The 14,696-nt window shown below is 41.3% G+C and overlaps 3 protein-coding genes across 5 annotated transcripts in view; 2 read left to right on the top strand and 1 right to left on the bottom strand.

The window, feature by feature from the left end:
- The first annotated feature begins 139 nt into the window (after positions 1-139).
- Positions 140-1,216, top strand: LOC108617064 (gamma-interferon-inducible lysosomal thiol reductase-like protein). Its single transcript, XM_018012712.2, has 4 exons — positions 140-297; positions 353-484; positions 546-857; positions 926-1,216. Exons 1-4 carry the CDS (start codon positions 220-222, stop codon positions 1,025-1,027), a joined length of 624 nt encoding a protein of 207 aa, XP_017868201.1. The 5' UTR covers positions 140-219; the 3' UTR covers positions 1,028-1,216.
- A 483-nt stretch (positions 1,217-1,699) lies between these two features.
- LOC108617063 (GILT-like protein 1) lies at positions 1,700-2,904 on the top strand. The gene is made up of 5 exons (XM_018012711.2): positions 1,700-2,015; positions 2,079-2,207; positions 2,271-2,432; positions 2,511-2,648; positions 2,725-2,904. The coding sequence occupies exons 1-5, from the start codon at positions 1,923-1,925 to the stop codon at positions 2,827-2,829; spliced, it is 627 nt and encodes a 208-aa protein (XP_017868200.1). The 5' UTR covers positions 1,700-1,922; the 3' UTR covers positions 2,830-2,904.
- Positions 2,905-4,725: 1,821 nt separating this feature from the next.
- The window catches only part of LOC108617060 (uncharacterized), a 41,499-nt gene continuing 31,528 nt past the window's right edge, over positions 4,726-14,696 (bottom strand). For 2 of the 3 annotated variants that reach the window (XM_089462957.1, XM_018012702.2), the window contains 3 exons: positions 7,105-8,121; positions 6,736-7,040; positions 4,726-6,670 (listed from right to left, as the gene is read on the bottom strand). In XM_089462957.1, the coding sequence (XP_089319083.1) occupies positions 5,213-6,670; positions 6,736-7,040; positions 7,105-8,023 (2,682 nt within the window). In that variant the 5' untranslated portion in view covers positions 8,024-8,121 and the 3' untranslated portion in view covers positions 4,726-5,212. The remainder of the gene's footprint in view (positions 6,671-6,735; positions 7,041-7,104; positions 8,122-14,696) is intronic. The other variant, XM_018012703.2, reaches the window with a different exon arrangement.

Raw genomic sequence — 14,696 nt, forward strand, 5'->3', positions numbered from 1 at the left:
GTGAAGCAACAAATTTGAGTTTTCTTTGCTTGTTGTATAGCACTGTTTACACTCAATCAAAAGCTGCTTGATATAAGACGGTTACGCCAATTTTGAAATTAATTTCATTTGATATGCAATGCGCATCAGTTAAATTCATAAATCATATCATTCATAAAATAAAATCTAGTTGAAATTTCCATTTCATGATAGTTGTTAGCTGTTTTGATATCAAGTCACATGCTTAAATTATATCTTGCTCTAGCTCTGCTCCACATTTTGCACTGCAATGGCAAAATATGCCAGCGTTCAAAAAAGGTGAGTTTGATAAAAATTTATTTTGAGAAATTTGAAATGGGAATTTTTTAATCAGCCTTTGGAAATGATTGTTTTGTACGAGTCCCTCTGTCCTGATAGCCAAAGTTATATCAAGAACTTTTGGCCCGTTTACCGAAAATACCATCAGTGCATCAATCTAACGTTGGTGCCCTATGGCAAGGCCTCAGTAAGTTAATGTTACAAAAATCTTGGTAAATGTCCATTATTTAATTAATTTTCACGCTCAGCCGTCTAGCTCAGCCCCGTTTGGTCATACATGCCAGCATGGCGATTCTGAGTGCTGGGGCAATCGAATGCAAGACTGCGCGATTCACTCCAACTTGAACCAATTCGATCAGATGAAATTTCTTGAGTGTCAAATGAAAGATCTTCAACTGACAGTGAAAAAGAATTTCACGTGCGCTCGGGCCTTAAATATCGAGGATCACGTAGAGCGCTGCATGCGCCCAAGCGGCAGAGGGAATCAACTGCAGACCCAATCTTCGATTATAACCAATCGATATAGCTTTAGCGTAATACCTGCCATTGTATACGATGGAGTGAGTATTCATTAGTAAATAGTTCTATGAGTGTATATCTATATTTATTTCTATATACATTTATACAGGTATTTTCTGTAAATCTGCAGCGGTCTTCTCGAATGAAAGTCAGCCAAACTCTATGCAACATAATGATTAAAAAGAATCTTTTATTACCCGATGATTGTTAGACTTTGGGTTTTTACGGACATATTAATATATATATATATTTTTTTCTACTTAGCTAAAATAATGAAAAACAATCATAAATAAGTATAGAAAGTTGTTCATTTATTATCTGGTATTATAGGTTTCATATGTACCCTTTTCATTTCTGAATTCACAAATAAAATGTATTAAACGAACTTGGAGCAAAGGAACTAGTATATTTTATTAAATAAAATAACTTCTTTCGGAGTTCATGCTCGGAATTGGCGTGTTGTTACTGCATGGAACTAATTTATTATAACCATTATACAAAATACCCTGTATTTTGTATAATTTGATCATTTAAAGACAAACTCTTGTCATAGCATCTACGAAATGGGTTAATGGTTAAAAAGAACTTGTTCATATTAACGGTCACTTTCTGGGCTTTGAGCTTAACGTCTTTCGGAAATTAACAGTTCGAGGGGACAGTAGTATACGCATTGTGAATTAAATTAAGAACCTGATCCCATGTCCATTACCCAGTTAACACCTAAAGCTGTAACTGTGCGGCATGATTTGATATTGGAGTTCCGAAATTGAAACAGAAATGTAAAAACCGGCTTGCAAAAGTCAGAGAGAAATAGAGAGAGACGTAGAGAGAATGAGCACGCTCATTGAGTCCCATTTTAACTGTTCACAGTCGTTGTCCAAATTAAATCCAAAAATCGACAAACCGTTCAGTCGCAGAACTGAAATCGAATTGAACGGACGTAAAAGCTTGGCTCGAGGCATACGAAGGTGAAGGCGGCGCAACGACTTTTCGATTCTGAAAGTGCATCGAAGGTCGATTCTCATCGATTGGGCGAAACGCATTACATATTCACATACATTTGCATATTGCATTTCGGAACAGAAAACTGAGTATATTTTGTGAATATGAATAAGCTAATCACAGCCTTCTGCATTTTTGCTGTGCTCAGCTGCAGCCTGGCCGAAGAAACTCCGCGTGAAAAGCGGCAAGCTGAAAAGGTGAGTAGTTGTGGAAAATTTGATTTCCGTTTAAAATCTTTCTTTGACTTTTGCATTCTTTAGCTGCACATTACTCTGCTGTATGAGTCGCTGTGCCCGGACAGCAGGAAATTCATGCATCAGCTGGCTCCCGTGCACGAGGAGCTGAAAGACTACATTGACATTGAGCTGGTGCCATTCGGCAAGTCTTCGGTGAGTATGGTGGGATGAGGGTGAAGAGACAGGCAGCTGCTGATACGATCCTCTTCTCGACAGTCTGAGAAAAACGGCGCAATCTTCCACTGCCAACACGGACCGGCGGAGTGCGAGGGGAATCGTCTGCAGAGCTGCGTCATCAGCAGCAGCAACGACCAGGCGGCGCAGGTGAAATTCGTCGTTTGCCAAATGTTTGCCGCGAATTATGCAAATGCCGATAAGGTGCGTATGCGCGGATAGTTTACCAAACGACGGAGTTTGCTTAACCAGTTAGCGACCTTCACTATTCGCAACTTTCAGTGTGCCAGCCAGGCCAACATCCGCACGGACGTGGAGTATTGCATGAAGACCCCGACGGGCACCAAGCTCCAGCTCGATGCGGAGCTCATCACGAATCAGTATCGGCCCAGCTTTGTGCCCACCATTGTCTACAATCGGGTAAGTGAGCGCCAGCAATGTCTCCTTCTTTCTGAACTGGTTTTCACTCTGGATTACGCACTGGCCCCCACAACAGGTATTCAATCAGCAGCTGCAGGACCAGTCGCTGCGCAACTTCCGGGCCACCGTCTGCTATCTGCTCCGCCAGCAGATCCCGCTGCCAGCCACTGTCTGCCAATAAAACTCCAACTTCTTGTGTATTGAACTGTAATGGCCAGCAAGGCCTCACCAATAAATGTTGTAATAAACCATCAAACTGTCTGTAGAAGTCCGAGATATGTAACTGATAACCTGATTGGCGATAAGTTCTTAAAGAACTCATGTAACTTGGTTGAGTATTACGTTTTAGGATGTAACTGCACTCTAGGAGCTATGTTTAAATGGAATATACCCATCGGAAATCACTTAAGTACACTTTCAGTTCAGCTTTGATAATTAACCTTACTGATAACTATTGACACTGCTCTTATAGACCAAGAAACAGGGTGATTACAATCTCGGAAATTCCCCTTTTACACATGGAATATTTCAGGAATATTTATTTATATACATCATGATATAAAACCCTATACCTTTCATTTCCATTTTTAGTACTAATCTTACTAATGTAATCTTAGAGAAACAACAATTAAAATCACACTTAGATGCTATAATTATACATAGTTTTATACATACATGATATATACACTATTTTAAGCTTGCTTGGATACAGACTCCAGATCTCAGGTACACTAAATTCATTGTACAGGTGTAGAAAGCAGGCAAATAAATAAAACTAAACTAAAATAAATCAATTTAGCTTGTGCATGGTAAACAAAAAAAAAAAAAAAAAAACAAAAAAAAAATCAAGATATTAAAGTTGCGCTCTTCATAAGTCTGTTGTTATTGTTGTTGTTGTTGTGTCTACACTGTACAGGCATAAAGCCTGATAGAACTGCTGACACTGCTGCTGGATCGCCGCGACATATGTATGCACATATATATACATACATATATACGTAATATATATATTACTTTACTTATCGAGTCAAGTGCTATATGTGTGTCTTGAACGGGAGATAAAGTTGTTGATAGTTCAAAGCATTTAGAGTGGGTATAAAAATAATTGTTTTGACTTTGAAATGTGTCATTAATACCAGCTAATTAAATTAAGTGAAACTTAAAATTTCACTACTTTTATAGCGAAACTTGGGGAAAGAACCCATTAAGCTGTCTTTTCTAAATATGCAAACGTATTTGAAGTAAAGTTATGGATAGTTAAATATTTAGAATCGAAAATTCAGAATCATCTAGCAGCAAGTATATTGGTCAAGGCCTTTGCTAAAGCTTAGAGTAAGAGAACGAATATATGTATATACATACATATACCAATAGAACATACAATATGATCAATTTTAATTAATTGATCATGAGTATGATATGGAAAGGGAATATTGAAAGAGATTTTGAAGCGCTCCAGCCGATTGTAATAAAAGGCTCTTATTTGTAATTTAAGAGGTGTGATCTATCCAATAAATTAGCCTTGAAAGAAGTTTATTTTTTAAAAGAAATTTTGGTCATTCGGGTTTCTCTTTATTCAGTTATTGCATGATCTTTCTTACAACGGGTCAGCCGTTGATCAAGTCTAGTAGAAACTAATCATCGTTCGATTAGTAGAGCTCTGAAAATTTGTATAAATTGACTCTCAAACCGAAGGGCTCAGTAGCGAGTGCTGAATTCCTTAGCTAGTCTTAATTTTCGATCAGTTCTAATCTCCAATAAGTAAATCATTTAATAGGAGTAATGAAGTGAGCATTTGGCCTAACATTTACTTCAATTGCCTTAAAGCTAAACGATAAATCTAGGCAATTCAACACCCCAACAAATTCACAGCTTCGCAAAACTGGATCCCGATGCTCAAAAGCAGTCCAGTTAGTCAAATACCTGAATTTATTACATTCGAACAGAAGTGAACTGGTTTACATGTTAACATTAACGATTCGATTGCAATTAGCCTGGTTTTTACAAAACGACGCAAGACATCAAGACGTCAACTCTTTCGCAATCGTATAGGTATAAGAAGAAGACATTGGCAAAGTATTCGTTACTTTAGTTGCATATATTTCATAAGAATAATTTATATAGATAGGTAAGATACAATTCATGGATTACATCAGTATATATATTACATGCAGTGCGTAGAGCGTCTACTTATTTACAGAGCAAATAGAATATGTTCGCCAACGTGCCAGGAAGCCCGATGAAAACAAACAAGTAAATGTGAAGTTGGGGGACCAAACAACAACAAAAAAAAAAAAAAAAGAAAAGAGACAAGAAATTAAATAATCAATAATCAATATAATGATTTGTGCAAAAAAGCAACATTTACACAATAATATCGTTAGGTTATTTCTTTGTATGATGGACCAACAACAAATGACTTATGCGGTAAACAGCTTAACAGTTAACCTAGGACTACGACTACAATAGATACTTCAATTTCTTGCACTTCTCTCTAGCCCTTGTGCTGACGCGTGCGCAGAAATAACAATGTGGAGAACCCTGTTTAGAGGCACGTCGATCACTCAGACCGGTGTCCCCGTTCCCGTGGCCTGGCCGATGCTGAGCGAGCGCCGCGGCGCCGGTTTGGGCGGCAGCTGGGGCTTGACAGACGCCGCCATGGCGACGGCGCCAGCAATTGCCTGAACGCGCTCCTTCTCCTGGAACTCAACGTAGCCGCTCTCGTCGCTGCACTCGGAGTCGTCATCCGAAACGCTGCCGGCATCCGCTGGCTGTTTCGGGTCCGACTCTTCCAGGCAGCTGACTGACTCTGCGGGCTTCAGGGTGATGCTGCTGGAGCTGCTGTAGTTGGTGGCGTCGCTATTGTGGCGCAGCTGCTGACGGCGCTTCGACTCCTCCAGTCTTTGGTAGAGCAGCATCTGCTCAAGCACCTGCTGCTGCACGTTGCTGCCCTGAGGCTTGTTGTACTCCTCCTGGTTGGCATTGGTAACTGTGCTGGCCGTCTCGCAGCCGCTGGAAATGGAGCCCTCGTCGCTGTCCGGACTCGCCAAGCACTGCTGGCCGCCAGCTGCCCCCATTGGCGCTATGCCACTGGCTGTCGTTGAGCTGGAGGCATTGGACGAGATGGAGGACTGCGGCTGGTGGCGATACTGAAGGCTGGTCTGGTCACTGTTCCGTTTGCGCATCGAGCTGCGGTGCAGCATTGTGAGCATGGCCGCCTGCCGAAAGTAATGATCGTCCGCATCGTCCAGGAAGTCCTCCTCGCCGTCGCTGCAGACGCCGCTGCGGCGCAGATGAACCACATCGTCGTGGTCGAAGTCCGCCTGCGGATCGGCACTGGGATCGCTGTTGATGGTGGGCAGCAAGCTGTGCGGTTCCGCCTCCTCTTCCTCCTCCTCCTCCTCATCAAGCTCCACGGGCTCCACCTGCAGCTCGCTCAGGCTGCCCATGCTCTGGCTGCTGTTCTTGTGCAGCTGCATGTCAAAGTACGGCAGCAGCTCGTTGCTTAACGTCGTGTCGAACTTGAGCAGCTTCTCGAACTCGTCCGAGTCGGAGCCATCATTGCCAGCGGCGGCAGCCGGAGCCGTGAGACTGCTGGTGTTCGTGCTGCTTGCCGGCTCCCGGCTCTCCAGCATCGGCTCTATTTGATGAGAGCAGCAGCTGGCCGCCGCCTGGATTTTGCCTGTGCGCCGTATGGAATGACCGCGACGGCAGCGCCGCCTGCCCAGCGTCATGGCCGGGTACAGTGAGTCGCGCTGACAGCAGGGCATCATTTCGGGCTCATTGGTGTCCTCGATCTCGTCGCCCTCCTCCTCGCCGATGGCCTCCTCGATGGCCATCAGCTTGGGCGCCGACTTGGAGCGTTCCAGGGGCGGCCTGTAGTTGTTGCCACCCACGCTCAGCATGATCTTCCGCTTGGGCAAGCTGGGATTGTCGTACACGGCATTCGCCAGGCTGAGACGCGCATTTTGTTTCAGAATTTTCTCGCGCTTAAATTCACGCAATGCGCTCTCCAGATTTTCCTGCAAGGTGAGCAAAGTAAACGTTTCAGCAGGTGCAATCAGATGTATATGAGATGTCCACTCACCCGCAGTGTGTCGCATATGTCCTGGGCAATCTTCTCCTTGCTGCAGAGCACTGCATGGCAGCGCAGCTCGTGCTTCAGCTTCCTGCCCTCGTGCCTGTAGATCCAGCAGAAGACGCGCGGATAGTTCTTGGGCGCACAGCAGTAGGTGATGCGATTCGACCAGTACTCGGTGAGGCCGTGCTGCCGTGTGGTGGCCTTCAGCCCGGAGGCGCACACCTTCATCCGCATTATCACATCCGGCTTGGTGTGCTGGGTGTAGTTGCGCCACAGTGTGTTCAGTTGCTTCTCCACGCAGCCCTCGCCTGCTGAAGACAGTGGAGAATAAGTTAAATGCTTCACAGATATCAAAGCAGATCTCTTGGTACTCACCCTTGGCCCAGCCGGTGAGCACGTTGCCCAGATAGGACACCTTGTACTCAGGATCCGGTGTGCTGATGTCCACGCTGTGTGTGCGCTTCCACCAGAGCTTGCCGAGTCCACGGGTCAGTGTGCGCATGGCCTTCGCGCTCAGCTGATCCTCGGCGCGTCCGACATGCTCCTGCCGACTGCCGTACTGCAAGTCGCGCGAATCTGTGGTGAGTGTAACCACATTGGTCACCTGCACCGTCTCATCGTCGCCGGCAATGTCGCCATCCTCCTTGGACATGCGCTTGAAGCGCTCCAGATACGGACGCTCCGGTCCGCTCCGACGCCGGCCGCTGAACGTATGGAACTTGCCGCTCGCCTCATTCGCCAGACGCTTCTGCTCCTCGCGCTCGAACTTGCGCGCGTTGTACGTGTTGCCCAGCAGCCGGGCAATGCTGCTGCTCTTGACGAACTTGTGCTGGCGCGGCGGTGTGCCGATGGGCACTGCCGGCGTGGGCGGCAGCAACAGGCTGCCACTGCCCGTTGGCTTCGGGGGCGTGGCGTCAGTGCCTTGGGCGGGAACTGGACTGCTGCTCGATGACTTGTTGGCCAAACTCTGCTTTTTGCTGCTGCCAAAGCTGAAGAGTGTGCGACGTTCCTTGGACTTTTTCAAGGTGTTGCTGTTGCAATTGTTGTTGCTGCTGTTGCTGTTGTTGTTGGTGACATTTGGTTCATTGTTTGGTGTGACTGTTGCTGTTGTGTTTGTGTTTGTTCCTTTGGCGCTGATCGCTACGCCACTGGCGCTGCGTAAATCCTCATATTCGTTGTTGTTGTTATTGTTGTTGTTGTGTGTGGCGACTATGAAGTCGACTTCATCGCGACTCTCCAGCGACTCGACGGTGGGTGTCATCGCTTTGCTGTTGTTGTTGCTATTGGTTGCCATGATGTGTGCTTCGTAGTAGTTGTTGTTGTTGTTATTGTGGTTAAAGCTGCTGCTGCAGCTGCTGCTCAATATCCGTTAGATTGTGACATGTTACAGAGCTGCAATGAAGAAGAAGAAGAAGATAATCATTAGCATTAAGCAAACAGGATTTGTCCGAGCGCATCCACTTGACTACTCAAACGATTTATGCAATTCTTAAGTGGATTATAGATTTAGTACAGCTGACTTCTTTATATAAAGAGAGAGATAGAGACAGAGAAGGAGAGAGATAGGTGGAAAGCGAGTTAAGCAAAGCTCTTCTAGTATTTTCTTTACGTGTCACCTTCCATATAAGTCCACTTACAATTCATATACACACATATACACTTTAAGTTCAAGCTATTAACACATTTAAGCAGCTCTGTTAATACACCCCAAAGTAACTCACATTAATTAAAATTGTTTTGTGTGTAACTGCAACAGAAAAGTGTCAATTTTATTATAGCACCTTAATTGCCGCATAATTAACATCTTAACTAGCAGCTAAATTGTTGTTGTTGTTGTTGTTGTTGTGTTTTACATCCATTGTTTCCATATGCCCTATACGAATGGGAAGTTGTAGTAATATATGTAGTAATATATGTACAAATCTGAAATATACCTATGAATCTCCTATATATAACTGACTTTGACAGAACTAAGAGCTGGGAGCTAGCTATATGGTTACAATAATACAATCTAATACAATTTTCCAAATCTCTTTACCAATTTCTATATATACTATGTATTAATAGTTATTATTTTAATAAACACGTGTTTTGGGAAATAATTACTTCCGCCATTTTATGCTAGTAGAGCATCGTCTAGTCGGGTTCACCCAGCTGCAGCGTGTAATATTTTCGTATTGATGCCAAACTGAACAGGTTGGAATGTAATAGACTGTTATAAGAGCTCAATATGCAAATATTTATGGTATTGCTGAACTAACTTGTTTTTCTCAAAGTGCTATCCAAGTGTATGTGTGTGCATGTGTGAGTGTGTGTGTTTGTTTTGGTGTGTTTTCAGTTTCCTTTGTGCGTTGTTTTTTCACATTATTTGGCTAAAATTGCAGCTGAAAAACACTCAAAGGCGAAACTATCAAAGCCATTAGCTGCGCGTATTAAATGGCTAATTATAGAGCTAAAACAGATGACGTCTGTAGTCGACATAGTAGCCGGCTGATGTGTATTACAATTGGCCTTTAATTGCCTGGCAATTAGCTGTGCCGGCAGTGCAACTAAAGGGCTGCAGGAGACAGATGCCTGCCCATTCCCATTGTCTTAATTAAACTTGATTAATATTGCAATCTGAGATAATCGCGTTTTGGCACAATGATTCCGCATTTCGCATAATAGCTTGAATTGGCCGTAAGACAGCTGCATGGATATTTATTTCTGCACGGTTCTAGATTAAATTCGGGGCTATTATTATTAGCTTAGATAAGGCAGCCGAAAAAAAGAGCAAAATAATATTGAAATAAACAAAAACAACTCGTGCAGTTATTTATAGACTGTGAGCTCATCATGTGACTGCAATCGGTTCTTGTATTGTGTATGTAGTCTGCGCACTTCAGGCCTGTTTACTACTCTGGCTCGTGTGGTCAACTGCAATCTACAACTGCCGACAGAATCTATTATGTTAAGAGCTCTATCTTATCTGGGAATTGTAATTGTGCTTTTGCAGTGATTTTATAAGCTATAAACAGCTTTAGCCAATTGCAGATACTTGTTTGAAGATGTCTCGTGATTAAAGGCGATTCGGTAAGTAATCTTAATTTGTTATTGAAAACACTTCATAAATGTAGTAATTGGCAACAGCTGAAATGCCAACACTTGACAGTTTAATTTTAGCCGCAAATATGCCGTAGATAATCATAGCTAGATTTCATTTGAATTCCTCGTGCAAATCCACTTTATTGTGGATAGAATCCAGCTCTTCTCTATATCAGACAGTCGCAATCTAGTATGAACTTTAAATATATATATATAGCTTATTGAATTATAAAAGTTCAATAAGTCAATTATAACCTTTAGCCAGGCCAATGATAAATGGCTCTGATAGAGTTCAACTCAACTGTCGCTAGCCAAGTCTGACTTTACAACAGGAAATGGCCAACGGCAATGGCAACGTTAGTCGTGCTGCCAAGTTGTCTATGGTAATGCAACGACCTTGAAGTTGTGCAGGTGTTTCTGCTGCTGGCCAAGCCGATAAAAATTTTCGTTTTGTTTTGCTTTTTTCTTATTTTATGACATTTGCCCAAAGGTCTGGTGCTTTCACTTTTGCCATAAGCTCGGACAGACCATTGTCAAATATGCGGGCGACCCACTCATTCATGAACATCTGCACACACACACACACACACACACACACGCATACAGAGAAAGACAGACATATTTGAGAAAGCCCAGTAGTCGAGCTACTGAACCCAGACTTGAGCCCCCCTCAGGCCAATGACATCGTAGTTTTCACTCTGCAGGAAAGAAAAAATTACAATATCTACGTAATTTATGTACACGTAAAAACATGCTGGAAAGAGGCAAAGAAAGCGCGCTGAATTTGCAAGAAAAGCCCAACAAAAGTAAGTAATTATTTGGCTGCAACTGGGGACGCCCCTAGACCCTAGACCACTATCCATTATCCATTATCGCTTATGGGTGCTGTTTGCTTTGTTTCCTACTTTTTTTCCCGATCCAAGACTCATAAGTGCAAACCTTTTATTTAGCTATTTATTTATTTTGTGCGTGAGCGCGCAGCGAGTTAAAGACGCCAACTAAATAACAAAAAAGTAAAACACAAATAAATTGTGAATAAGCGACAATTTGTTGCGACTTTAAGGTGTACACAAAATGCAAAAAACGTAATCAGGAAGCGCTCGCCACTTGGACAGTTGCTTGTGCGCGTAATTTCAATTTCAATTTCAATTTGATGACAGACAATAACAGGAGCGCACTTTGTAGGAGAGGTAAATGGCGCCCAAAATGTGCGATTATATAAGGCTTAGCTATACATAAATAGAAAGATTTTACATAAATTTGTCACAATTTTGCATCAGGAAATATTTGTCTGCACGGAAGATGACGGATTTAGAAACTTGGTTGCAAATTGTATCTATCGAGATATCATAGAACCTAGATGTAATGTATGATAATATTTGAAATAGTGAGGGTAATTGGAAAAGCCTAATTTGAATTTTTCATAAAATCTCTTTCATATGAAAATAAATCCCTAACTGTGTTGAGGTATAGAACTTGGATGTAATGTAAAATCTATATCATATGAAAATAGATCGTGAAATTTTTCAATACATTGAATTTGGATGTACTGTATGATAATATTTCTAATTGTAATGGGTACTTGACAGAATATCTTAAAATCTTTTTCAATAGATCGTTAATGTGATGTATAATCTATATCATATGAAAATAGATTCTTAAATCTGTCAAGATATCATTTAATAATATATACTGTATGATAATACTTATCTTAAAATCTATATCATTTTCATATGATCTTGAAATCTATGGAGAGATCATGAAAATGGATCCTGAAATCTATCGAGAGATCATAGAACCTGAGCCTAATGTGTGATATATTGTAATGCTTTCCAACTGGAAATGCACAAATTGAATTGGTCATGAAATCTCTTTCAGTTCAAGCGTGGCAAACAGAGCAAACATTTTGAGTACTAAAAAAGATTTGTAACTATTTAGTTTATATTCTAGTTGACCTTCAGTTGAAATATATTCAAAAGCAAGCGGTGCCCAGACTAATTAGAATTCAACGTCATCCATTTGTATGGAATGCCAATAAATCTTTAGCACATTGCGTCTAACAATGGGCATTGAAAACAATATTTATAGAATGGCTGACGCTTATAAATTTTAAATACCTTAGCTATTTTTGCCACCTTTGAGCAAATGAAAACTTTTTGCCACTAGACGAATGAAACAGATATAAAAATGATTGATCATCAGATCGTATAATTTGTAAGCGTTTTGAATTTATTTATTTGAGTTTCAGGCTAAACGTATCACAGCGCATCAGACAATGGGATAAGCCCAGGCAGTTCATCAACTAACTCAAAAAAAGAAAAAAAAAAAGAAAAACCAAAATACTGAAACAAAAACCCTAAATTTATGTGTTACTTTTCTCTTCTTCTTTTCTATAATGTAAAAACGTCGAGTCATTTATCAAAATGTATTTTGTGAACAAAATTTAACAGCTAAATTTGCGTTAGCCGCTGGCTGTCAAGTGTTTCCCAGGCAGCTTAAAATGCAAAACCGCAATACACTAACTACAACAACAACAACAACTACAACAGCAACACAGCATCAGCTGGCTACTTTTAGATACATATTTGTCTAAAGTCAAGTTCCATGCAGGCCAGCACTTGAGCCACGGAATTCTCAATGGGTAACAAGCCTTTGTGGATACTACAGAAATGCAATTTATTATTATACTGCAAAGATCTTGCTCAGGTGCAGCAATGCCTAAGCTGAGACTGAGACGGAGACTGGGGCTGGGGCTGGGGCTGGTGTTGGTGTTGGTGCTGGGGCCCCGACTTGGAAACTGTGTCAGCAGCAAATTGAAAAGTTGATTTACAATAAAGAAAAAAAAAAATGCAACTCAAATAATGTTTACTTGGTATAGGCCAAATTCAATTTAGCCACGGCTCCGCGTGTGGCTCCAAGCAGAGCTGTGCGTGTGTCTCTCTCTCTCTCTCTCTCTCTCTCTCTATCTCTCACACACTCTCTGGTTGTGTCAGCTGTCGGGCTAAATAAATCGTAAACACCGATTCGCTGACCGAGACACGTCGAGAGACCTCAGTCTCAAAGAATGTCTCAAAATAAATAACTACGATGAAAAGCAGAATGGAAAAAATAAATAAAAATAAAAAGCGAACAAAAAATTGGACTCGCTGCTAAATTAAACAGTTTCGCAACTCAATTTGGTTTTTTGGACATGTGTGTCACGAGGTGCGACGCGGGGAGGACTAAAGTAAAGAAAAAAGATTGCGACTCAAAATCCCAATACGACAACAAATCCCAATACGAATATCAACTTAAGGCGACTCAACGCAAGCGACTGTAAATAAACACAAAATAAACAAGCCAGTAAAGTCGGCTGCAACCGACTGCACGATACTCGCTTGAAATGGGTGTTGATGGATGAATTGAATTGCTGAAATGAGAAGTAATTAAAAAAAATCTTTGATCACCATTGAAATGATCTATCCTTTCAACTGGAATATTGCAATCTTACTTTATAATGTTATGGAATATCACATAAACGAAATATACCCGCTCTTTATTATGCGAGCGAGTAGTGAAATGGAAAGGAAGTACGTGATAATGCATCGGAATGCATTTAATTAATTTATTGAATACCATTCGCGGGATGTGGAATGAAATGCAAACACCATATAAATATTGAGCTAGATCTTATCTTATGCATAGATAAGGCTTGGAAAACCGCTGCACAATAAAATTAGGCCAAGGCATACCCTGCGCCATAGATGACTGTGCACTATATAAAAAGAGTGTCATCCTACTACTAAGAACTGTGAGAAAGATTTGGTTAAATAGAGTCAACTCATCATAGAACATTTATATACACTATAATGTATGCAAAAGAAAAGGTTACACAGTAGATAAATCGTGGAAAATATTATTATAATTATTATTATAGTAGCTATCTAAATATCTCATAATTTAAATAAACTAAATGAGGTATATACCAAAGAAAATAACTTTTACAGGGTATTCATAGCAAATAGACATAACATTAAAGTACACTAAAAGTAGTATATACCAAAGAAAGAGACTTGCACTGGATATTCATAGTAGATAGAATAAAAAGCCTTCTATATATATTGTTTACGAAAATCTCTTAGCTAAGTAGGGTCGTTAGACAGCAAGAACCACTCAACGAAGGTCGAAAACATGTTGAATAATGCTAAATAATTTCTTAGGCCTCATCCCCAAAAACAATTTTAGACATCTGATCATAGATTAACAATATAATTATGTAATGAGAAAAGATCAGGCCTCTCTCCACATACAGACATGATGATGTTACCTCATTATATGCCACAATTTTACTCGAACAGGTAGCACGGCCCAGCCACATTCACATGATAATTGCATTTCCTCTCTCGGCTACTGCGAGAGTACGAATTGTATGCTGTGCTTTTAATATCTCGCTGATAAAATCATTGGCCTCCACACTTATCTCACCTGCACAATTGGCACGAACTGCCAAAGCTCATGTGACTTAACTGGCAATTAATTCCACAAATTCCAGGCAACCATAAAAAAAAAAGTAAAAAGCGAACAAACGAGCGTTTTTATTGACAGGATTGAAGATATAATAAAAATGAGCTTATTTTTTTCTTAACTACAGCAAATTCACAGCAATTATGCGGCGTAATTTCGTACGGGTTGGCTAAAATGAATCTGACGCCCAGAACTAAACAACGTCAGAGGAGATCGAGACGGAATTGTACAAAAGGCGCAGAATTGCTTTAGTGTCGGAGCCGACATAAGTAAATGTTTAATGTTTAGCATTTTGATGGGCTGCAGGCGGGGTCAGGGGAGGCGTCGGCGTCGGCGTCGGCGTCGGCTTAATGGGACTCTGGTTGAACTGACATGAAGTT

This window comes from Drosophila arizonae, chromosome 2 (genome assembly GCF_054131065.1).
Source record: "Drosophila arizonae isolate 15081-1271.41 chromosome 2, UAZ_ARI_1.0, whole genome shotgun sequence".
NCBI lineage: Eukaryota > Metazoa > Arthropoda > Insecta > Diptera > Drosophilidae > Drosophila > Drosophila arizonae.

Bases quoted from the DNA above. Each gene is read 5' to 3' on its own strand.
- LOC108617064 (XM_018012712.2), top strand. From the start codon at position 220: ATGCTTAAATTATATCTTGCTCTAGCTCTGCTCCACATTTTGCACTGC. The intron at 298-352 runs GTGAGTTTGATA...TTTTTTAATCAG, and splicing joins TATGCCAGCGTTCAAAAAAG to CCTTTGGAAATGATTGTTTT. The intron at 485-545 runs GTAAGTTAATGT...TTTCACGCTCAG, and splicing joins TGCCCTATGGCAAGGCCTCA to CCGTCTAGCTCAGCCCCGTT.
- LOC108617063 (XM_018012711.2), top strand. From the start codon at position 1,923: ATGAATAAGCTAATCACAGCCTTCTGCATTTTTGCTGTGCTCAGCTGC. The intron at 2,016-2,078 runs GTGAGTAGTTGT...TGCATTCTTTAG, and splicing joins AAAAGCGGCAAGCTGAAAAG to CTGCACATTACTCTGCTGTA. The intron at 2,433-2,510 runs GTGCGTATGCGC...CGCAACTTTCAG, and splicing joins ATTATGCAAATGCCGATAAG to TGTGCCAGCCAGGCCAACAT.